This window comes from Typopeltis vanoorti, chromosome 11, assembly GCF_054136105.1.
Source record: "Typopeltis vanoorti isolate ZY-2024b chromosome 11, IOZ_Tvanoo_1.0, whole genome shotgun sequence".
Classification (NCBI taxonomy): domain Eukaryota; kingdom Metazoa; phylum Arthropoda; class Arachnida; order Uropygi; family Thelyphonidae; genus Typopeltis; species Typopeltis vanoorti.
In genome coordinates this window covers 80,288,816-80,313,886 of record NC_143559.1, presented here as the reverse complement: position 1 = coordinate 80,313,886, position 25,071 = coordinate 80,288,816, and the positions used below count along the sequence as shown (strand labels likewise).

The 25,071-nt window shown below is 36.2% G+C and overlaps 1 protein-coding gene across 2 annotated transcripts in view; it reads right to left on the bottom strand.

The window, feature by feature from the left end:
- The window catches only part of LOC150101779 (dipeptidyl peptidase 4-like), a 576,437-nt gene that overhangs the window by 210,187 nt on the left and 341,179 nt on the right, over positions 1–25,071 (bottom strand). For both annotated transcript variants that reach the window (XM_090400235.1, XM_090400236.1), the window contains exons 6-9: positions 23,948–24,000; positions 13,469–13,547; positions 8,169–8,295; positions 3,237–3,406 (exon numbers count right to left, since the gene is read on the bottom strand). In XM_090400235.1, the coding sequence (XP_090256361.1) occupies positions 3,237–3,406; positions 8,169–8,295; positions 13,469–13,547; positions 23,948–24,000 (429 nt within the window). The remainder of the gene's footprint in view (positions 1–3,236; positions 3,407–8,168; positions 8,296–13,468; positions 13,548–23,947; positions 24,001–25,071) is intronic.

Sequence of the window (25,071 nt, the reverse complement as noted above, 5' to 3'; positions counted from 1 at the left end):
AGAATTTAATACTTCCTATATTTCGTCTCAGTCACTGAGACAGCTTCACAGATTACACAAAAACTAATGTAATATATACACAAATACCACACAATACTAAGCCAAACCAGGTGACTCTAAAGTCCTATCTAGGTAGAGCATCCTCTAAGGGCGATTGTAGGTGGCCTGGAATGTAAGGTGGGATCTCTGATGATAAATGTTACCAAATCTTAGGAGGTTTAATGCAACCATATTTATTAAGATTTGGTTGATTTCGGAGAGCTGCTGCTGAATTCTAAAAATAGTCTCTCTTTTTTGAATTTGCTGTGGTTAAGCATGGTGTTTTTTTCCCATGAGATCCTGTGGGTTGTATCCAAGACATGGTCAGCCAGGCCATGGATTGGATTTTTGTTTCATGTATGACTTGTGTTCCTCCAGGTGGATGATTGCTGATCTGTCCAAAGTACGCCAGCTTACAGGAACAGGCTACTTTATAAACTTCAGGCACTGAGAGAGGAGGGAGCTGATCTTTTGTAGAATGGATAAGGGTAGCAAGTTTGCGGTGGGGCTTAAAAGCTGTGTGTAGGTTGTACTTTTTTAAAATCTTGGCTATTTTTCCCGATGTGCCATGGATGTAGGGTATAGTGATGGCATTTCTAAACTCTTTCTGAAAAGAAGACCAGTATTACAAAAATAATCAGTTCCCTCTCCCCATTCCTGGGTCTTCTCTTCAGAAAGAGTTTAGAAATGCCATCACTATACCCTACATCCATGGCACATCGGAAAAAATAGTCAAGATTTTAAAAAAGTACAACCTATACACAGCATTTAAGTCCCACCGCAAACTTGCTACCCTTATCCATTCCATAAAAGATCAGCTCCCTCCTCTCTCAGTACCTGGAGTTTATAAAGTACCCTGTTCCTGTAAGCTGGCGTACTTTGGACAGACAGGCAGATCAGCAACCATCCATCTGGAGGAACACAAGTCATACATCTGCAATCATGACTATGGTCAGTCACGCCTGGCTGACCATGTCTTGGATACAACACACAGGATCTCATGGAAAAAAACCAACATGCTCCACCACAGCAAATTAAAAAAAAAGAGACTACTTTTAGAATCAGCAGCAGCTCTCAGAAATCAACCAAATCTTAATAAATATGGTTGCATTAAGCTTCCTAAAATTTGGGAAACACTTATCAGAGATCCCACCTTACATTCCAGGCCACCTATAACTGCCCTCAGAGGGCACTCTACCTAGATAGGACTTTAGAGTCACCCATGTAGTTGTGCTTAATATTGTGTGGTATTTGTGTATATGTTACATTAGTTTTTTTGTAATCCCTATATTTTGTCTCAGTGACTGAGACGAAATATAGGAAGTATTAAATTCTGTTTTAATCCTTTCCGAGTGCTGTATACAATCCATTAAGCCTCCAACATGATTATTATCCTAAGACATGGGATCACAAACTCATCTAGGAGGTCCCTTTTGTCATACACACAGCTCATCATACCATGCCTTCAACACATTCAAATTGTCTGCAGACACCATGCTCTCAGGCAATGCATTCCAATCATTCACAACACTCTATGCAAAAAAAGTGCTTCTCACTCCCTTGTTGACACCCTCCTTATATGATCTCTTCTTCTCCCCCCCAATCTCAGATCATTTTTTTTTATGAAAAACCTCTTCACTGTTAATCCTATAACAACCCTTTACCAACTTGTATGTCTCTATCATATCACACCTCTTCCTTCTTTCCACTAGACTCTGCAAATTGCATTGTCTCAACTTTCATTATATTCAACATTCCAGAGATCAGAAACTTTTATGGTCAATCATCCTACACCCTCTCGAACAGCTCTATCCTTTTGAAAGCCAGGTGACCAAATCTGTACATAATAGTCCATATATGGCCTAATCAGCGCCTTATACAATGGAACCAGAATCTCCTTACTTCTATAAGTCAGTGTATATCGCATCATTGCCAGAATTTGTTGTGTTGACCTCACAATTTTGGCAATATGTTCTCTAAATTTTAGATCCTTATCCACCATCACCCAAAGATCTATTTCCTCCAACAATATATCCCTGCCAAGAGTAAACATTGAACTGGCATCCCCACTCCTATGCCCATTCCATTCATTCAGTCTATTCAAATCTTCTTGTAAGGCCAAATCATCTGCTCTACTCCTCATAGTTCATCCCAACTTTGCATCATCTGCAAAGAGCTGTATTCCCCATTCAAAACTTCCCCAATATCATTAATATACAGTTTAAACAGCAATGGCCCTCAAACAGACCCCCCCCCCCGAGTCACACCAATAGTGACTACCTCTTCTGAGATACTGCTACCCATACAAAACTTGTCGGTACCTATCAGACAGCCAATCTCCAATACAATGCACTAGTCTAATATCCAATCCTATCTGCTCTAGTTTGACTATCAACTTATCACATGGTAATCTATCAAAAGACTCTGCAAAGTCTAAGTTTATTACTGTGTATTCATCTCTCTCTCTCTCTCTCTTTCTCATCCAATGCAGCTGTCACTTTATTGTAATAAGTAGATTACTAAAACATGATCTCCCTTTAGCAAATCCATGATGTTCATGAAAAATATACCATTGATCCAGAATTGAATCCAATTCTGGATTCTGATTCTCACCAGTCTTTCCAACACTAACTATGACACTTGACATACAGATTGACCTATAATTTGATGCTTAAATTCTGTCACCTCCTTTATGGAGCAGTTCAATCTTGCCTTCTTTCCACTCCTTTGGAATTTGACCCACTTTAAGACTTATATATAATAAATAAATATGCCAAGGAAGATGTCAACTCCCTGGCACATTCCTTATTAATATCAATTTTTCTTAATTCCCCATACACCTCTTCCTCACTCATAGTCAGTCTCTCCTCCTCATCATCCACCTCTCCATGACATTACAATCTCAAGGATGAAAGACCTTTATGAACTGCTCATTAACCATCTCAACTACATCCTTCACTGTGCACATATGCAGTATGATTAAGTTTTAAGCCTCTAACTTATATAACACCTATTGAAGATACTAATAACATTGGGATATAGAGTGTAAATTACCTCTTGAAAGTATAAAAATGCATAATTATTAAAAATACAGACTAACCACAGAAAAAACATTAATATATATATATATATATTGGAAACCTATAACATATTATAATAATCATTATTCCCTAAAATCTATGCATCTGTGTTTATACCTTTGGATATCTCAAGTTAATTATTTTTGGATAAACATTTGAAGTATCCACATAGGAGCCATACCAAGGAAACGACATGATATCAACTTCACTATCATTGAATGACCCATAACACAGTTTGTTCCCATCTTTGGACCACCAGATGGCATTATTAGTAGAGAGTATTTCCTCTGAAATAAAGCAATTATTAATGTTAACCAAATTCATTTAACCATAAATTCCTAATTTCAGCATTTTTAATTTTAGCATCCATATTAGGATCACTATTTTTAATTCAGGTTTTATATTATAAATATAGTAATGAAGAACAGATATACTATATAAGATGAGTGAAGTTTTAGCTTTATTTTCTGTGAGACCAATGTGCTGTTAAGAAAGAAAAAAGCAGGATTTCAGAGAGATAATGTAGTCCATCAAAATTCTTCATATAGAAGTTGACGATCTGGACTGGTTTGGAACACGAGGGATACAAACAGAGGTTAACAGACATATACTAATAATGGCAGATGCAGGAAAGTAAGGAAACAGCTACTTCTCCCTGAGAATTAGCTATCTCTTTAAATAAAAAATACCAATAAATTATACTCTTGTGTAATCCTTTATACAAAATGTAAGTCAACAAAGTTTGCACATGAAGTTTCTTAACAAGTACTTGTATGGAGAAGCTTATGGCTTGATACCAATTGCCTTAGTATTCCATAATGCAAAATACATATAGGCTACTAAGGCAATTAATATGAAGTCATTAGCTTCTATATACAAGTAGCCTAGTTGTTAAGAATCTTCATGTGCAAACTTTGTTTACTTACACATTTGATAAAGGATTAAGCAAAAATGTAATTTCTTGGAGTTTTAATTTAATTTATAAAGTGAAAAAAACTTGAGATATGGTCTGATCAGGGCTTTACACAATGAAATTAGCATTTTTTTTGTCCGGTACTGCAGCAATCCTTTAGGTTACCTTCACCACATTTGCAATATGTTCTCTGGATTTCAAGTCTCTATCAATCGTTATCTCCACACCTCTTTTCCTCCAGTACAGTTCCTCCAACAGTATGCAGCCTCCCAATAATGTATCCCAAACATCAAGACTTTACATTTATTACTAATAATCCTTCCCAGCTTCCATCATCTGAAAACAACTGAATACCCCCCCCCCCTGCAATCTATTGACAATGTCAATGGATTGCAGGGGTCAATGAATGTGAGCTAGAAGAGGTTAGGAGCTTCGCCTCATGATTTAGACAATTAAAAGGAGATAAAATCTTTATTATTATTATTAGACACCTCCAGGGAGTCCGAAGACTCATCGAGGGAGGACACCTGCTCTACAACTCTGTCTTCACCACTCAATCCACCAACTGACTGCAACTATACCAAAGCCATCTACCGCCGACCACCACCACTAGTATTTCCAAAGACAATCACAAACATCCATGCCCACTGTGGAATTCGAACCCACAGTCTTTTGACTGGAGAGCAGATATGCTAACCACTTGGCCAGTCAGGCTGGCCATCTTGAATAACAAAAGTGAAAATAAACCTACAGGCAATGAATAAGATATAAAAAAATATAGCAGTGAGCCTTAATGCAATGAATGTGAGACATGGGTAATGGTCAAAGTCTCTGTGAGGTGAATATTGTGGCATTTGAAAATAAATCTAATGCAGAAAATAATTAGAAGGAAACATATCACAGGATTGATGGCAGCAGAAAAATGAAACCTTGATGTTCAGAAGAATGAATGGCATAAAGAGAAGAGAACAGGCAAGAGCAGGTAGATGATGTAAAGGAGTGGTGTGGAGAGTTTGCAAGTGTCAAACACCTGGCAATGGACAAAAGGGAATGTCAGAAAACCATGAAAACTTCATCACACACACCAATAACAGGCATTGATTATTGGGCAATGATGATGAGGTCAACAGTAGTTGCTGAGAATGCTACTTGAGGTTATACTACTATATTATTCTAGTGTCAGAAATATCAGCTCTAATTTTGATGTACATAATTAGTGGTATATGTCATTAACGATTACACTGAAACCATGAATACTTGTGAGGTGAATGTGAAAGGATTTTTAGGTGAAAAATTGTTATTTTAAAGATTTTTGTGTATTTTTGATCTATTTTTCATATTTTTTTGTGATTTTTATCTTGTTTTTTTTGTAATATATCTAAGTTCTGAAAAACACTTTTTCAGAAGTAATTTGGAGTATGATACATACAATACCGTGTAATAATGCATCCAATGCACCAATGCCACAAAATGGTACATTTTCAGGGTGTAGCTGAAGAGATTTTTCTAAAATTTGGTTTTTGAAAACCTTTACAAGAAAGAGTGTGTTGAAATGATATATTACAATAATTTGTCTCTGGCTGGATGGCATTTAATAAAAGTTAGGATTCAGGACACAGATAACATATCCACATGAGCTATTTTTGGTTTCAACCTGTAAATTTTTACTGTAAAATGATTTGGTTTCTTGTCTGGCTTGCCTAGAGTTTTAAATTAGATTTATTATAGAGTTTTTCATTCTGCCTCTAGGCAAGCCAGCCAAGAAATTATAGGCAATTTGAGGCAAGTGAAGTAACTTCGTGACTGGGCAACTCATATACAGAGGTTAATGACTTCACATCACTTGCCTTAGTATCTCATAATGCAAAGCACATATCCTTACAGACATGTATAATGCTATGCATTATGGGAAGGGTCAGTACCCAGACTGGTTTTGACCTTTATTGAGGTCTCACCAGGTCTGGGAGCCAGACCCAGAAGTCTTTGTTTGCTTTCAACATCTATCTCTAATCCAAAGTATTTTAGTAATAAGATGTGACACCTTTTGGCTACTTGTATATGGAAATATGACTTCTGCATTACTTCAACCTTGCCATTACTTCTGCATATGGCTCCCACTGATGAGACCTCAATAAAGGTTGAAACTGGTCTGGGTAGTGATCCTTCCCATAATGCATAGCATTATGGGATATTAAAGCAATTGATGTGAAGTCATTAACCTCTATATACAGGTTACCCAGTCGTGAAGTTACTTCATGCACAAATTACACTTGGATAAATGATTAATCCAAGAATATAATTTCTTGGCATCTTTAATTTGTAGTATAACCAAGTGGAAAAACTTTCAACATCTACTGTGGGATGATTCTATGTATGTGATGTGCTTTTTTTTTTAAATGTATATGATAAATAGAGAGTAGAGGTGCACCAATTCTGGTGGGCTTAGCTTGTCCAGCATGATTTTGTGATAAGTCAATTAAAAAACTAATACTATTCTGTTTTTATCTGGTGCAGAGTTTATTATGTCTATAAAATCTTCCATGCATGTTGTTATTCCTTTATTCTTTTGAAAACCTTATTGCATTTTTGGAATGATGTACAATTTTTCTATATATGCAGGTTTATGATGTACGATGCCCAAAATGGTTGATCACAGATAAAGTAGCAATGGGCCCATAGTTACTTATATTTCTTTTTTTCAAGATAAAGTATGGGAGTGATAATGCAGTGTTTAGTGTGTCAAATATACATCCCAATTGGAAGATTTTATGTAACAGTTTTAGAGTAATGGAATATTACTAGTTGAGTGTCTTTTCATATCTTTGGGTCTGATTATGTATATATCTACACCTGGTCCTCTGATGAATTGTGAGAGAAAGTTTTTTCTTTGCTACTACTAGAAACTACATTGTGTGGTTTGCACATAGTCTTGGTCTGGTAGAGAATATTACTCTGTGTGGAAGTAGATTGTTTCCTGCTGTTTTTGGATGGAATTCATAAAGTGCTATTTAAAATTGCTTATGAACTGTTTGGAGGATTTAGATGCACAAGCAATAGGTGCTTTACTGTTTCAGAAGGGTAGCAGCTTTATGTATGTTATTTAGCATCTCATTGATCAGATGTCCAGTTTCTGTTGTTATTAGTATTTTTTGTGTTATCCATGGACTCTGGTCTGAGTAGGTATTTTCATTTTCATTACTTTTTGCTATATATTTTATTAAGCACATGTTTAAGATTACTACATAGTGTATCAGCAAAGTTTGATGCCATCTGATAACAAACTTTGATGAGATATCAAAGTTTGATATCTCATCAAAGTTATGATGCTAATATGCTGTCTTGTAGAGCAGTACATTTTAAGGTTTCTGGTTTAGAGCACAGCTGTAGAACTTAATAAATAAATAAATCATCTGCTGGTTTGCACATTACAAAAGTTGCAGTATAGCCATTTGGAGGTGGCTGTATATTTATGTGGTCTATGCAGGAAGGAAACTATTGCATATTCAACTATTTTTCCCTTGTGTATAACTGTACAGTTGAGGTTAACTTATATACTGATATCAGATCTGTGATGATGGTAATAATAATAAAATGTAAGTAGATTACTAAACTATAAGTAAAATACTAAAATTGAAACTCAATTTCTAAAACATATTTAGAGAGTTCACGGCCTCCTAATTTCGTCTAAGGATATTAGAAAGCCTCTGGCTTCTGATGTGTTTAAAAAAAATATGTTTGATTCTGAAGTGTATAAAATTTATGTAGCAACTTATCTATTCAGCTATCACATAACATTTCCACTATTGACTCAACAAAACAGGTCTCACAATTGTAAAAATTGACTACTGGCTACTTGTATATAGAAGCTAATGACTTCACATTAATTGCCTTAGAAGTCATTAGTTTCTACATACAAGTAGCTTTGTCGTGAAGAAACTTCACATGCAAACTTTGTTTGCTTACACTATTAAACAAGAATATAATGTTTTTATCAAAGTAAAAAAGAAGGTGAATATTAAAAGAGAAGCTTTAACACTAATAAATTCCTTTAATGCCAAATGAAGTAAAAAATACAAATTACTCTATCTGTAAGTTAGAATAAATTCTAGAAATAAATCAAATTGAACTATATTTACCTTCATATACCCAGTCTGGAATGCCATTAAATATTATTCCTTTTTTGCCATTTGACACTAAAGATATTGGATTTGGGGTTAGAGTGACTTCGGGTATATAATAGATATTATTGTCACGCACGTATACCTAAAAGGAAATGAAGATTTATTTACTGAATGAAACAGTAATATATTTAAATAAATAAAATAAAATGTAATGAAGAGCCTTCAGAGATCAGTCAGTTTCGATGCTCTTCAGCAGGAAAGACTGGGTGTAAATCCATAAAGAATGCGAATTACATTTATCAGGGCTTTTCAACAGAAGGCGAGTTATAGAAAGTGTTTCTACCTGGTCATAAATTAAATTAAAAATGCCAAGACATATTCTTGTTTAATTGCATAAGCAAACAAAGTTTGCATGTAAGTTTCTTCATGCAAGGCTACTTCTATATAGAAGCTAATGAATTCTAAGTCAATTAATGTGAAGTCATTAACTTCTATATACAAGTAGCCTACTAGTAGTGAAGAAACTTCACATGCAGCTTACACTTGGATAAAGGATTAAACAAGAATATAATTTCTTGGCATTTTTAATTTAATTTATAAAAAAGTGAAAAAACTTTCTACAATTTGCTCTAATCCAGAGTATTTTAATAATAAGGTGTTTCACTACTTGTATATGGGACATATACGACTTCTGCATTACTTCAACCTTGCTATCTCTTCTGGGTCTGGCTCCAACTAACATTTAATAATGTTCATCGTTAAGCTTTGCTTGCTTCCTGGGGAGTAGAGCAGTTCTGCTTGGTAGGTTTTTACTTGCCATTAAGCAGATCCACCAAAGATAGTTTTTTCAGTTTAGGAGTGATCCTTTTGGGTCACTCAGTGAGATTTAGGGTGATCTTATAGATCACTCAGAGATTTTGAAGTATCCCTGCACTTTAACAGTACTCATTAAAGGTTGAAACTGGTCTGGGCCGTGGCCCTTCCCATAATGATAATTATTATTATTAACATTTGACCTCCTCTATGGAGTCAGAGACTCATTGTGGGAGGTACTCACTATTGCACACAGTGCTCATCCAACCATGCCTTAAGCTGATTCAGTTGTCTACATTCACAACACACCCAGGCAATACATTCCACTCATGAACCACTCTCCATGCAAAGAACCTACTCCTCACACCCTCCTTATACAGTTTCCAGAGATGGCCTCTTGTTCTATCCCCCATCCCATTCTATGAAAAATCTCTTCCATGTCGAATCAATAACAACTCCTGCTTAAGACATATAAGCTAACAACTAGCTTATATGTCTCAATCATATCCCCACCCCATCTTCCTCCTATTCAGAGGCTCTACAACTTACATTCTCTCAATCTGTCCTTATACTCCACATTCCAAAGACCACCATTGTGAATCTTATCTGGATCCTTTCCAACATCTCCTCATCACAACCAAATCTGTGCACAATAATCCAAATAATTAATCATGCCTGATCAAGGCCATATATAGAATGGAATCATAATCTCTCTATTTTTGCATGTCAGGGTACTCCTTATCATTGCCATTATCCAATGTGGGCCCCTGAATTTCAGGTCCTTGTCCACCATCACTCCTAGATCTCTCGCTCATCTCTTCTACTTCCGTTAAAGTTTCCCCACAAGTGTGTACTTTGCACCCCATCGTTGCTTACCAAATCTCAAAACCTTACACTTTGCAACATTGAACTGATAGTTCCACTTATCTGCCCATTCATGCAATTTATTCAGGTCCTCTTGTAAGGCCATAACATCTGCTTGACTCTGCATTGCTCTCCCCAGTTTTGCATCATCTGCATCATTGTTGTTCAAACAAATTGAACAACAATGGTCCCAAAACTGACTCCTGTGGCGCACCACTAGTGACCTTTCTTTTTTGGGATACCCCCCTCCCCAATATACAATTTTCTGATCCCTATCCAATAGCCAGTCACTGATCCAACTCAGAAGTCTGTTATCCAATCCCATCTGTTTCAATTTATTTAAGAGCTTGTCATGTAGCAGTCTATCAAAAGCCTTTGCAAAATCTAAGTACACCTGTATAATGTGTATAATGCATAGCATTATACATATCTGAAATGATGTGTGCTTCGCATTATGAAATACTAAGGCAATTAATGTGAAGTCATTAACTTCGATATATGAGTAACCAAGTCATGAAGAAACTTTACATGCAGACTTTGTTTTCTTATACTTGAATAAAGGATTAAATAAAAATATAATTTCTTGGCATTTTTAATTTAAAGGTGAATTAACCAGTCTCATATGGAAGTGGCAGGGTTTACCCTTCCAGAAACTCAAGTTTTTCATCCTTCAAAACTGGCCACCCAGCCAGAAGAATACAAGCAATTGATAGCCATAATACAATGCATATATTCTTCTGACTGGTTGGCCAGTTTTGAATTAATCCTGTCTGGAGACAGGATTAATTGTCCCATCAAAGCATTAATTAGGCTACCAAGAAGCCAGGTTATCCAAATGTAAGCAAACAAAAGTTTATATTTACCTTCATATATATAAAGGTCAAGCCATTGAGCCTAACATGCATGGGAAGATGGGATGGGAATTTAAATTTAAAGATTCAAAAAATAAGAGTAAATAAAATTTCTACTAGTGGCTTTAGCTTCCTAAGGCTTTGCTGAAGTCTGAAATGATATATAACACAATAATGAAAAATGTCAAGAAATTAAAAACACAATCAACTGCATGCTGCAGTAATGTTTAAAGCCACTGCTATGTATCACAAGGTCTTATGAAAATTGTTATGTCTTATGCCACTGCTATGTATCACAAGGTCTTATGTATCACAAAGTACTGCCTTATACAGTATTCACAAGACAGACAAATGTCTAATATTCTTATCAATACTACAAATGTTCCAAAGCTGGGAAGAAAAACAGCTCAAACAGTGACAATGCAATGCTCCTCTTAATATACCAATACTCAGACTCCTTCCAGACTCATTTAAGAAAATAGTGGGCAAGATTATTTGCTAGCAACGTGGATGCCTTGTGAATCATTGATATTAGACTCAATCCAGTATACTATGTAGCAGCTGCTAGATGGTAAACTGGTTGAATGTCAGATTCTTTCTGCGATGTCTGTCATGGAGAGAATTTGATGTTGCATTACCCACATGACTACTGAAAGAAATGGAGGAAAAGTAAATCCACTCTTTTTACAATACAGTTCAACATGTTTTTGGCAACTACAATCTTCCATTAAGCTACACTGGGCAAAATGGATCTGCCACTTAGTGGTGCCTAGTACTTGAGAAGTTTTGCCTTTCTTCTGAAGAATGTGGATTAGTTTCCTTCTAGACAGTTTAATCCAGTCAATAGGCATTAACAACAGATGGGATATATGCAAGGTTACTACCATTGCGAAAGTAGGCAGGGGATTTGGTTGCTACAAACTCATTTCACCAAAGTATGATATACACCTTCTGCCCAAAAAGAAATCAAACTTTTCGAAAACAGAAGAAACTAGTGGTGCTACCTGTTGTATCTTTTTGTTGTTGAAAGTGGCAAACTTCATTAGTGTTGTGTCAACTGTTTATGACATCTGTTTCATTAGAAGCTGAGTTATAGTGCCAAGAGTGATATTGTATTTTGACAAACAGTCAGAAAATGAGTTTCAAACAGAGAACTGCGAATGACTTTGTCCTAAACTTGGTAAAAGTTTTACCGAAACGTATCAAATGCTTCAAAAAGCATATGGTGATGAATGCTTATCTAGTACTCAAGTTTACAAGTGGTTTAAGCGATTTCAAAGTGGGCGTGAGACGTTTGAGGACGACGAAAAACCGGGCCATCAAAAAACTGGACTGAGCGAAGTTAACATCCAAAATGTGCATGATTTCATCAAAGAAAACCCAAAATCGTTCATGAAATTGATTGAAGATGAATTGGGGATTCCAAAATCAACTGTGCACAACATTTTGACCGGGAGTTTTGGCCTTCATAAATTGAATTCGCAATTTGTTCCCCACAAGTTGACCGATGACCAAAAAATGTATCGAATTGAATACCAAAAGTACCTCGTAAAACCACCTCGTAAGGACTCAAATGTCCTTGAAACGATCATTACCAATGACAAAACGTGGTGTTTTGAGTATGAGCCTGAAACAAAGTGCCAGAATGCTGAGGAGACCACCAGAAGAGGGGCATCCAAAAAAAAGTCGCTCGGAGAAGTCAAAAGTAAAGACAATGCTGATTTATTTCTACGATTTCAAGGGCATTATCCACAAAGGATTCATTCTGCCTGGCCAAACAGTGAATGGTGAGTTTTACCTTGAAGTTTTGAAGCAATTGATAGAGAGAATCCATCTCATATGGCATGAATATCGTGATGCAGGGAGCTGGTCACTTTTGCACGATAATGCACCATCTCATCATTTGAACATTGTGAGACAGTTTTTGAGCAAAAACCAAGTTTGTGTGTTGGATCACTAGCCGTATTCACCTGATTTAGTGCCCCCGATTTCATTTGCCGATGAAAGGAAAGCGATATGACACCACTGAAAATGTTCAAGCAGCAGTAACCACAACCCTCAACAGTATCCCAAAAACCAATATAAAAAACTCATTTAACGAATTAATAGAATGTGCCAAATGCTGTATCGAAGCTGGGGGAGAGTATATTGATTGAAATAAATTATTTGAATAAATATAATTGGCCTGTGTTTTATTTTCTATCAAAAGTGTGGTTTCTTTTTGGACAGAGGGTGTATTATACATTGTGTTGGCCAAGAACATCAGTTCCACTGGCACTTTAGATTTCTGAGATTTAGCATTAGCCACTGAAATCGTGCATTCTATCTTGGCTATCTCAAGAAATATCTTCAGTTTCCTTTTATGCTCAACTGACTGGACATATGTTTAACTTGTATAATATATATAAATATATATATATATATATTATACAAGTTATTTCAATTTCAGATTTTAACTTCAGTGGCCTAGCTCAACAAAAAAAAAGCACAAAGTAAAGAAGAATGAAAAGTTTAACGATTCCAATGAAAGCTCCCACAGGAAGGGATGCTACAAAAACTTTAAATAAATCCGCCTAATGCTCTCTTTATTTCTGATAGTGGTCAAGTGGGTCAGCAGTAAAAATGTGTTGAGGGAAGGACAAAAATTGGTCACATCAATGAACGTTTTATGAACAACATGAAAAGTAAGTGGACTCAAAGGCATTTATACATAATAAAAATATTAATAATAATTTATCACTATATTACAAAAGAAAATCTTAACTAGAAAGAAATTTTAATGCTTACTATTTGGTTTCCTTTTGGACCCCATGTAACATATTGAAATTGAGCATCAGATGAATTAGGCAACAGAGAAGAGATATATCTGGAAAAAAGGAAGACTAGTCAGAAAAAAATTTAATCAGCAAATCCCTATATACTTATATAGTTAACAATTCAGACTTAAGCATTTACTCATCTTTAGCATAAATTTAAACAGAAATCAAAGCATTGTTTTTAAAATTATTTTAACAAAATTAAAAAAAAAAACAGTTTAATGAAAGAGAAGATTAGAAAGAAGATATATGCTAAGAGGATTGACCAGTGTAAGTCAACATTACATAAATGACAGAGCAGACAGACAAAGTAACTTCAAATCTTAAGAGAAACACAAGACAGATAAACTGGAGAACTATAGCTGCTGACCACATAAATACAAAAGATATAGCACTAAAATTATTATTATTATTCAGGACTCCATGGAATCAAGAGACTCATTGTGGGAGGATCTTACTAGGAAACCCAAAGTCTATCATACCACTCCTTGAACTAATTGATCGTTCTTGCTCTCACCACTCTATCAGGCAATGCATTCCATGGTTCGACCACGCTACATGTAAAGAAACCACTCCTCACCCTCTTGCTCACAGCTTCCTTTCGTAACTTCCAGGGATGGCTCCTTGTCATCGCTCCTTCATGCCATTCCACCAAGTGAAAGAAAACTCCCAGTGTCAACCCTGTAACTGCCTCTCAACATTCTAAAAGTCTCGATCATATCACCTTTCCTTCTATTCACCAAACTCTGCAATCCAAATTCCCTCAGCAGATCCTTATAACATTGCACAGTCCTGAAACCATCTTTGTTGTCTGCCTCTGTACCCTTTCCACAGTTAATTTATCCCCTTCAAATCCTGGGGACCAAATTGGAGAACAATAGCCTAAGTGTGGTCTGATCAGGGTCTTATACAATGGAATGATAACTCTTATCTGTGCAGGTCAGCCTCTTTCTCAGTATTGCAGCAATCCTCTGGGTTACCTTCACCACCTTTGCAATATGCCCCCTAAATTTCAGGTTTCTATCAATCATCACCCCAGATCTCTTATCTCCCCTACTTCCTCCAGTATAGCTCTTCCACTCGAGTATGCAACCTCCCATCAATGTATCCCAAACTTCAAGACTTTACATTTTGCTGCATTAAATTGATACCCCAATACAGATTTACCCATCTGTCTTTTATTCAAATCCTCTTGCAGGGCTGTCTCATCTGTACTATTACTAATAACTCTTCCTAGCTTCACATCATCTGCAAACAACTGAATATCCCCTTGCAATCCATTGACAATGTTATTGATATAAAGGTTAAATAATACAGGTCCCAGTACTGAGCTCTGTGGAACATCCACTTGTAACCTTCTGCCTCCATGATATTTCCCCACCATACACAACACTCATGATACCTATCAGATAGCCAATCCGACATTTAAACCCATGTGCTACAACTTAAATATCAGCTTATCGTGGCACCTTGCCAAATGCCTTTGCAAAATCCGAAAAAATGGCAGTATATATGCCTTTCTCTCATCAACTGCTCTTGTCACTTTATTATATGTGAGTTGTCTGAAAAGTTCTCGGCCTCGATCAGAGATGGCAACACTATCGGCAAGATTTTTTTTTCTAAGTCGGTACATCTGTCATAAGCATCCATGTGAAATTGCAAGTCATTCTATCAAGTAGTTTGTTTTATACAGCTGTCTGAAGAAAAAGTGTTGTCTGTGTCCCTTGAAATGGATAAAATTGAGTATTGTGTGGTTATAAAATTAATTTAAAAGAAGGTTAATGCCAACAGAAATTCATTCAAAGTTCATAAAAGTTTATGGGCACTCTTCTCCTTCATGGCATCGGTGTTTTGGGATGCTAAAGGCATTTTTTATTAATTATCTTGAAAAGGGTAAATCAACAACCAGAGAATATTATTCTGATCTTTTAACCAGACTAGATGAAAGAATTCATGAGAAAAGACTCAGTTTGCAGAAGAAAAAAATCATCTTTTATCAGGACAATGCACCTGGCAACAAAGGTGTTTTGGCAATGGGAAAATTAAGGGATCTGCACTATGAATTGTTGGAATATCCACCCTATTCCCCAGATTTGGTTCCCTCTGACTTCTATCTCTTCCCAAAACTAAAACTCTTCCTCACTGGTCAGCATTTTTCTTTGAATCAAGAGGTGATTGCAGCTGTAGAGGGGTATTTTGCAGATCTTACTGAGAACCACTACAGGGATAGGATAATGGCACCTGAGCATCGTCTTAAGGGAGATTATGTTGAAAAATAAAAATAATTTAGAAATTATAAATTCGTTTTTTCATTGTTAATCCAAGAACTTTTCACATCACCCTCATAAAATGCAATCATATTACTCAAGATGAGTGTCCTTTAACAAATCCATGTTGATTCTCCCAGATAACATTACCCTCATCTGCCCAACGCCTGTATATGGTCCCTCACTAATTTCTCCAAGACCTTTACAACTACTGATGACACACAAACTAGCCTATAATTAGACACTTCCAGTCTGCTACCATCCTTATGCAATGGCACTATCTTACCTTCCTTCCATTTCTTGGGTACCTTTCCCGTAGCCAGACTTTCACTGAAAAGCCAGGTCAATAGAGCTGTCAGTGCTTTAGCACATTCTCTCAATACCCGTGGTGAAATACCATCCAGTCTCACAGCTTTCATGACATCCAGAGTGCTCAGTATTTGGAACACACTCTCCTCTTGTACCTCTGAACTGTGAACCTGCCCTATCCCTCTAGTATTAATTAAAGTAGTATTTCTCTATTCCCAATTTTATCCCACAATGTCATTCTTCCACAATCATTTCTCCTCCTACTAGCCACATAACTAAAAAATTCCATAGGATTTTCTTTGGATCTTAGTGCCAATCTCTTCTCATATTCCAGTTTTGGCTTCCTCACCATATTAGTCACTCTCCAGGCCTGAGTCTTATATTCTTCATGCATCTGCTCTCCATCCCCCTCTCCTTAAATATCTTCCATAATCTATTTTTCACCTGCAGTTCCTGTTTGATATTTTTTGTCATCCACTTGACACCAAATTGTGTCCTCTTCTTCACTTGTGGAATACAGCTTACTAAAATGAATAAAAAAAAAAGTTCTGAAGCCATAAAAGTTTTAATTCAACATTTCCAAATAACACTACTGAAAATGAAAGTATTCTAAAAATCAGAACATGACAAAAAATATCTTTTTAATTAAGTATCACTTTGATATTCAGATCAATTCTCGTTTACCTATGAAGCATGGTATCCAGAAAATTCACTGAAAACAATTTATTGAAAAAACAATTAATCAAATAATGCACAAACTGAAAGACAGTTCATTGAAATACATTTACTGAAAAAGCAATTAATTGAAAGGCAATTTCTTGAAGAACCAATTCATCAAAAACCAACAATTCACCAAAAAGTCACAATTCGCTGAAACTACAAATCATCAAATGATCAGTTCATTGAAAAATGAATTATAAGACATGTGAAGTGCATTTATCAGAAAGAACCGCAGTTTTTATTGGATTAACAAGGTGGTTCAAAATTCCACGTACAAATTTTGAGGGGAGGTAGAGAACATCAAAATCAACATATTCACATAGGAAAGCATGACTGGAAATGCCACCAGAAGGTATTAACAGGGGGACACAAAGATAAAGAAATAACATAAGGCAGTAAGTAGTGTAAAAAACTTTATTAGGTGTAACTGAACAGTCCAATAGTAGTTGGATACATGATATGGTTTCACATCAGGTGTTCAAAGTCACAACCATTAGCAGTGCTGCATGTCTGACACTGACGACGCATTGATTGCCGTACATTTTCAAAAATATCTGGAGTTTCCTGGATATTAGCAGCAGCGATGGCGATTCTTGCCACGAGGTCCATGTCAGAGGCAACGGGCATTTTGCACACCATGGCTTTAAGGGTCCCCCACAGAAAGAAATCAATGCTCGATAAATCAGGTGAGCGTAGGGGGCCATGCTATGGGTCCACTATGCCCAATCCATTGAGCCCCAAAGGATCTATCCAAATACTGATGCACAGAAATGCCAAAATGGGCTGGAGCCACGTCGTGTTGGAACCATATCTGCTGATGCATAGTCATTGGAACATTATTCAGTAAATCCGGCAGAACTTCTTCCAGAAAGGTCCAATACATCTGGGAGTCCAGTCGGGGTGGTAACAGGTATGGGCCGACTAAACAGTCAGCAACGATACCTGCACATAATTAATGGCAAAGCATTGTTGTGCAACATATGATTGCACAGCATGTGGGTTCTCATGGGCCCACATGAGCATTGTGGTGATTGAAGACCCATTCGCAAGTAAACGAAGCTTCATCCGTGAACAAAACACAAGTTGGAAAATTCGGGTCTATGGCACTTTTCTGCAGAAACCTCTGTGCAAATTCCACACATCGAGGATAATCTTCGGCCATCAGGAACTGGACCCGTTGCAGATGAAATGGATGTAAGGACTCAGAGTGCAAAATGCTCAATACACTGGATCAATAGCAGAGGCAATGGCATGTGTGCTTGTCTCTGGATTCTTGTCCATCGCATGCAACACCTCCTCTTCCATGGCAGATTTCACGTTGATCGTGGACACCCACTATCATGCCTGCAATCCTTGAATGATCCATAGTCACACAAATTATGATGCAAATGCGCAACCAAAATAATGTGTTGCATGTCTGCCATCTCAGCATTCGTAAAATGCTGCATGTTCTTCGTCGAAAGCCCAATTGCTAACCTGGAGCACTGGCGAACAGCGCCACCTATCACTTTTGGGTGGCATGACATGCTTTCCTATGTGAATATGGTTGATTTTGATGTTCTTTACCTCCCCTCAAAGTTTGTACATGGAATTTTGAACCACCATGTATATTAGATGTGTGGTAATTTTTCTTTTTTCTTTTTTTTTTTTTTTTGGGTGGGTGGGGGTATTCCTTTCAATCAGTACCGAAGTCCCCCCCATCAGCGGGTTTGCTTTCCATGGTTTCAGTTACCCGCGGTCAACTCCGGTCCAAAAATATTAAATGGAAAATTCCAGAAATAATAATTCATAAGTTTTAAATTGTGCGCCATTCTGAGTAGCATGATGAAATCTTGCACCAACCTGCTTTGTCCTGCTCAAGATGTGAATCATCCCTTTGTTCAGCATATCCACACTGTACTGTATATACTACTTGCCCGTTAGTCACTTAGTAGGTATCTTGGTTATTAGATTGACTGTCACAGTATCACAGTGCTTGCTTAAGTAACCCCTTTTTTTTTTTTTTTTTTACTAAATAATGGTCCCAAAGCACAAGAGTAGTGATGCTGGCAATTCGGATGTGTCTAAAAGAAGCCATAAAGTGCTTCTTTCAAGTGAAAAGGTGAAAGTGCTCGACTTCGTAAGGAAAGAAAAAAATCACATGCTGAGATTGCTAAGATGCCATTCACATAACTTTTCATACAGTATACTGTTATAATTGTTCTATTTTATTATTAGTTATTGTTGTTAATCTCTTGCTGTGACTAATTTATAAATTAAACTTTATCATAGGTATGTATGTATAGGAAAAAGCATAGTATATATAGGGTTCGGTACTATCCGCAGTTTCAGGTATCCACTGAGGGTACCTGGAACATATCGTCTGCTGATAAGGGAAAGACTACTATATATGTGTTTCGTGTATTTTATGCATTTTGCACAATCTGGAAAAGATTATGTAAAGAATCTTTATATCAACATCGATACTTTATCACATGAAAACTTTGCATTCCTAATTAAAGGCATCTATTACTACTAATTATTATTGTTAATAATAGGTGCATTATTATTATTGCTTGTAGTAGCAATAACAATGGTTATTATTATTATCCCCCCCCCATCATCCTCTCTCATCCACCTAATGGTTGGTGGGATAGCAATGCTACATTACTAGGGAATAATTATGGAACAACATAGTTTCCTATTGTCTTTCTTGTCCAATAAGTGTTTCCTGTCTGTAAATATGTGTTTGTGGGGCTGGTTTGCTGTTTCCAGAAGGAAAACACTGTCATCTCTATGTGAGGCCTTCAGTTGAAGAGGACTGATAATAATTATACATGTCATAGACAGGATTTGAACTCAAGTCTTTCAGCTAAAGGGCTTCGTTTATACTGACTGAAGTACAGAGGCTCCATTATTATTACTATTATATTAGTATGTGAATTCCATACACACACCAGTTATATGGGATGAATTTTACTCAGAACTGGTATTTGAAATTTTTACAAAAATTTGTTGAACCATTCCAGTCTTCAGTTCAACTATATTCGGGGGAAACAAAGGAACAACATGTCGAAATTATATATCACAATAACTTTCTGGTTTAGTGGAGTTCGAAGAAGTTGTCTGTACAAGAAGTGATCTACGTAGTTCAGTTTTAGTTCCAACTGGATCACTTTTATTGCATTTTTGTAAAGAATTTTTGAGATGATATTAGTAATTCCACTCTGGCTGGATGAAATTTAATGAAATTTTATAATTAAGATCTATATTAAAATTTGTCAGTTTTGATTTTAATCTGTCCATTGTTGTGACAAAATTAGGTAGAACGAAATTTGTTGTCTAGAGATAAATCACTACGAACACAATGAAACAGTATATATACTTTCAGAAAACTAGTTCTAAAATGCAACAAAATAATTATTACATCTCAATGACTACTTGCATATGTTGTCTGTATCTTGAGTAACGTTAGCTATTGTTACTGAACATTTTTAAACAATAGTTCATAAGAAAATTAATCTTTCGATGAATTGTGAAAGAATTCATTGAAAAAATTTTTGTTGAATTGTTTTTTCAATCAATTGCATTTGTGATGAACTGATGTGTGATAAACAGTGGTTCAACAAATTATTTATTTGATAAAATTGCCATTCATTAAATTGTTGTTCAATAAATTGCTGTTCAGTTAACTGTTTTTGGTGAATGGTGAATTTTTATGGAACCACAAAGTATTATTATTAGTAGTAGTATGAAGGTTCCAATTCATGTGTAAAACAATTATAAATAGTAATAATTTAATTTTTAAATTGCTTTTTTGTATTTCTTTATTATTATTATTATTCAGGTCTCCATGGAGTCAAAAGACTCATCGCAGGAGGCCAAATTCTAGAAAATACGTCTATATTCTGCTCCTTGAATTCATTGTCTGTTCATGCTCTCACCACTATCAGTCAATGCATTCCACAGTTCAACCACCCTCCATGCAAAGAAACCATTCCTCACCCTCTTGCTTACAGACCTCCTTTCGTAACTTCCAGGGATGGCCCCCTTCTTCCTGTTCCACCCAGCGAAAGAACTCTCCAGTGTTAACCCTGTAACTACCTCTCAACAGTTTAAAAGTCTCAATCACATGACCTCTCCTATCTACCAAACTCTGCAATCTATATTTCCTCAGCCTCTCTTCATAACTAACATTGTGCAGTACTTATACCATCTTTGTTATCCACCTCTGCACCCATTCTGCAGTTAATTTATCCCCTTCAAATCATGGGGGACCAAATGGAGAACAATAGTCCAAGTGGTCCGATCAGAGCTGTATAAAGCTCTGATCAGACCACAGCTCTTAACAACTCTTATCTCTGAAGGTCATCGTCCTTCTCAATATTGCAGCAATCCTCTTGGTTACCTTTGCCACCTTTGCAATATGTTCCCTGAATTTCAGGTTTCTGTCAATCATCACCCCCAGATCCCTTGCTTCGCCTAATTTATTCCAATAATATTCTTTTTACTCTATACAAATTCTGACAGTCCTCAACAGTTGCAATAAATACTGAGAATCAATTCCACTAAGTTTACCCATTATAGGAGGCAAGTGTAAGAAGACTGTGGTTGTATGAGCAGCAATAACATTTGTTTAATTTTATTATTTATTATGTAATATCTTGTAGATTCAAACTAAATTTCTTTTGTGATAGCTGAGAGTAATACATGGTGTTTGGTGAATTTTAAGTCAATATTGTGTGTGTGTGTTTCTTTATTCGTCAGTCTGAGACAAAATGGTGGTGAGAGTGAAGTCATCACACCAGATGATGTCAATAAAGATGAGTAACATGAGAATCATGGATTTTTCAAGAATGGTATATGCTGCCATGAAAGAAAGATAGATAAGAATATGGATATTGAAAGTTTATTTTTCACTTGGTTAGACTATAATAAATTTAGTTTAATCCTTTATCCAAGTGTGAGCAACAAAGTTTGCGCCTGAAAGTATCTTCAGGACTGGGGTAAGGTAGTACAACATCGGGCAACTCTTTGCAAAGGTGGAGCAAGCTAACATCACTCCTATCTCAGTATCTCCCATAATGCAAAACACATCTCCTTGCGGATATGTATAATGTTATGCATTAAGGGAAGGGTGACCATCCAGAGTAATTTAATAAAAAGGTGGCACAGCATTTGGCAACTCCTATAGGTAGAGATGACCTTGCTAATGCTTCTGCCTGGTATCTCCACTTGGGCCTGGCTCCCACTGAAGAGACCTCAATAAAGGGCGAAACTAGTCTGAGTAGTGGCCCTTCCCTTAATGCATAACATTATACATATCTGCTAGGAGATGTGTTTTGCATTATGGGAGATACTGAGATAGGAGTGATGTTAGCTTGCTCCACCTTTGCAACGAGTTGCCCGATGTTGTACTACCTCACTCCAGTCCTGAAGATACTTTCAGGTGCAAACTTTTTTTGCTCACACTTAGATAAAGGATTAAACTAAATTTATTAAAGAATATGGATAAGCAATGTTAGACTAAAAAGTGATGCAGAGTATATAGGATTGTGAGTAAAGTAGTGGTGGTGGACAGAAAGGAGAATGCGAGACTGAGTGTGTAGATATGGAAGCTTATGGAGAAAGAAAATGCGACTGATACATAAGAAAGTTGGCAAGACTAGTAAAAGAAACAGTGTGTGATTGTTAGTATATTAGTGATTTGAGATTTAAAGGTGAAATTGGTGAAGATGAGGCAAGGGATAGAGCACATGTAGGAAGAAAAATAAGAGAACTGGATGTGCACAGAAGGGTGAGGATGAACAAAAAGAAAGATAGCCATATGAAAGAGGTAATGAATGATTAGAAAGTGATGCTCCATACAGCATCATGCAGATTATTAGAAGTATTGAATGAGAAGTTTGTTTTCTTGTAAGCAGAATTAACAGAGAGATTGAGAAAATGAATGTAAATAAGAGAGAGAGATTGTTAGTAGTGGTATCAAATAAAGTGATTAGAAACCAAAAGTATGGGAGAATGGATGTTATGAGGAGAGTAAAAGATCAGCATGCAAGGACAGGTAGTCAGTATGTTGCTTGGTAAAACAGTGATAAATTGAGACATACTGAGATCATGAATACTATGTTAACAAAGGTGTATGAAGAGAAAAGAGTGCAGTTTGTGAATGTGTAGAATGAGTTTGAGAGATGGATGGAACTATAAGAGAGACAGACTGCATTTAAATGCTTTTGGTGTGAGCCAATTGGAGAGACTGTTGCTAGAAGGGAGAATTGGTTGATTTGAATTTATAGTCAAAGCAACTCAGGCTATGAGGTCAGTGTATTTGTCTGGTAATTCCATGTGTTCTAATAGCTGGATCCTATTTTACAGGTTTCCAGGAGGAAAAATCCCCCCCCCATATGAAACCAGCTAATTCACTTTCAGTTGAAAGACCTGATAAAGGTTTTTCACATCCTAGATGGGATGATTTGAACCCAGGTCTTTTCAACCAAAGGGCATCACTGAAACCAAGTGAGCTACAGGGGGCCTGCTGAAAAGGAGAGTGATGATTGTGCTGAATAGGAGATTTGAGGAAGTGTGAGGTGATATGGGGAAGAGTAGGGTAGGAGAAATTGAAAGAGTGCTTGTGTATGGAGAGGGAGTGCTGTCAGCCTGGTTGATTGAATAGGTAACATACCTACTCTCCAAACAGGCTGTGTGCTTAAATCCACTGTGAGCATGGATGTTTATGATAGGTGATCGATAAAGTTCATCATCTGGTATGAGAGCACCACTTTGCAACAATAAATTGGAAGGCTTGAAGTAGCTTGAAAAAAAAAGTTCCACATTCAGTCTTTAGAGCAAGGCTTCAAGTTATCTAATCCTTAGCTTGCTCACAACACTATTACTGCATAAATTCTCATTCACTATAGGTTTGCAACCTTTCTGTGAATGAGATTCTTTTATATATAAATGTGTGTGTGTGTGTGTGTGTGTGTGTGTGTGTGTGTGTGTGTGTGTGTGTGTGTGTGTGTGTGTGTGTGTGTGTGTGTGTGTGTGTTATTTATAAAATTTAATGATTTAAATAATTTACATTATTACTATAATAGGTTCTACGTAGTGCAGTATAATTTTATTATATTTTGAATTACATTTAAACTTTTAGAAAGACAGTAATTAAATACACTTACTCGTTGCTGATATTGTAAATTTTGTATTTTGCTAGAAATGTGTGCCTATACACCTGAAAAGAAAAAAGATAAATAAAAAAAAAAAGAATATTCCTAGTATTATTTTCTTTAGAAAATAATTAATCTAGATTTATTCAATTATTAGGATTTTTTCAGGGTGGTTGAAAGTCATAAATTACTCACTATTAAGAACATGGAGATTAACATGTCATTGTGACATAATATGGTTAAAGACATAGACTAATAATAGTGTGTCAAACAGTATAACTACTCATTATCAAATATTCATATCACAATTTGGGGATAAACAAAAAACATGACTTCTAGTTAACTAATGAAATTAGAGAAAATGGATTTGGGTCATTATTTATATTTCTTCCAAACGCTCTCATGCTGAAGATATGCAATTCTAAATTCTAAGTAGACAAGACAGTTAAATTTCACAAATAAAAAAAGGTGGGGGAAGATAGCTTAATGAGAAGTCAAGTCACTGAACATACACTGAATTCCAAATGAATGATTTGAACTGCTTACTTCTCAAATACAGGTAGTCCTCGACTTATGACGATTCGACATACGACGGCCAAAAATTATTAAAAATACTCTAATTTTACTTTGCCGCCATACATATATTGCATTACTTTTGCATATGCATTGCAGTGTCGCCAAGCACAGTCTATCAATAATACGCAATAGCCACTGCTATGATTCACCCACTTTTAACTTCACAGCCTTTGGCAGGTTAGTTGCTAATCAGCAGTCGAAGTGTTCGTTTCTCTCGTTGCAATTTTTGTATCTCGTTGTAACCCTATCCTGTTCAGTAAGAGAAGTAATACTAATAATGAAAATTCCAACATAAAAAAGAAGGCGATGAAAGCTTTAAGTTTAGATGTTAAAATGAAGGTGATTAAAGCATAAGACAAAGGAAAGAAAGTTGGTGAAATAGCACAAGAAGAAAAACTACCGCAATCAACTGTTTCAACAATTATAAAAGATAAATCTAGAATAATTGAGGCAGTTAATACGAAATGTACAATTTTAACGAAAAAAAGAGGACTAATTCCTGAAATGGAGAAGCTTTTAATGATATGGATAGATGATCAAATCAACAAGAATATTCCTCT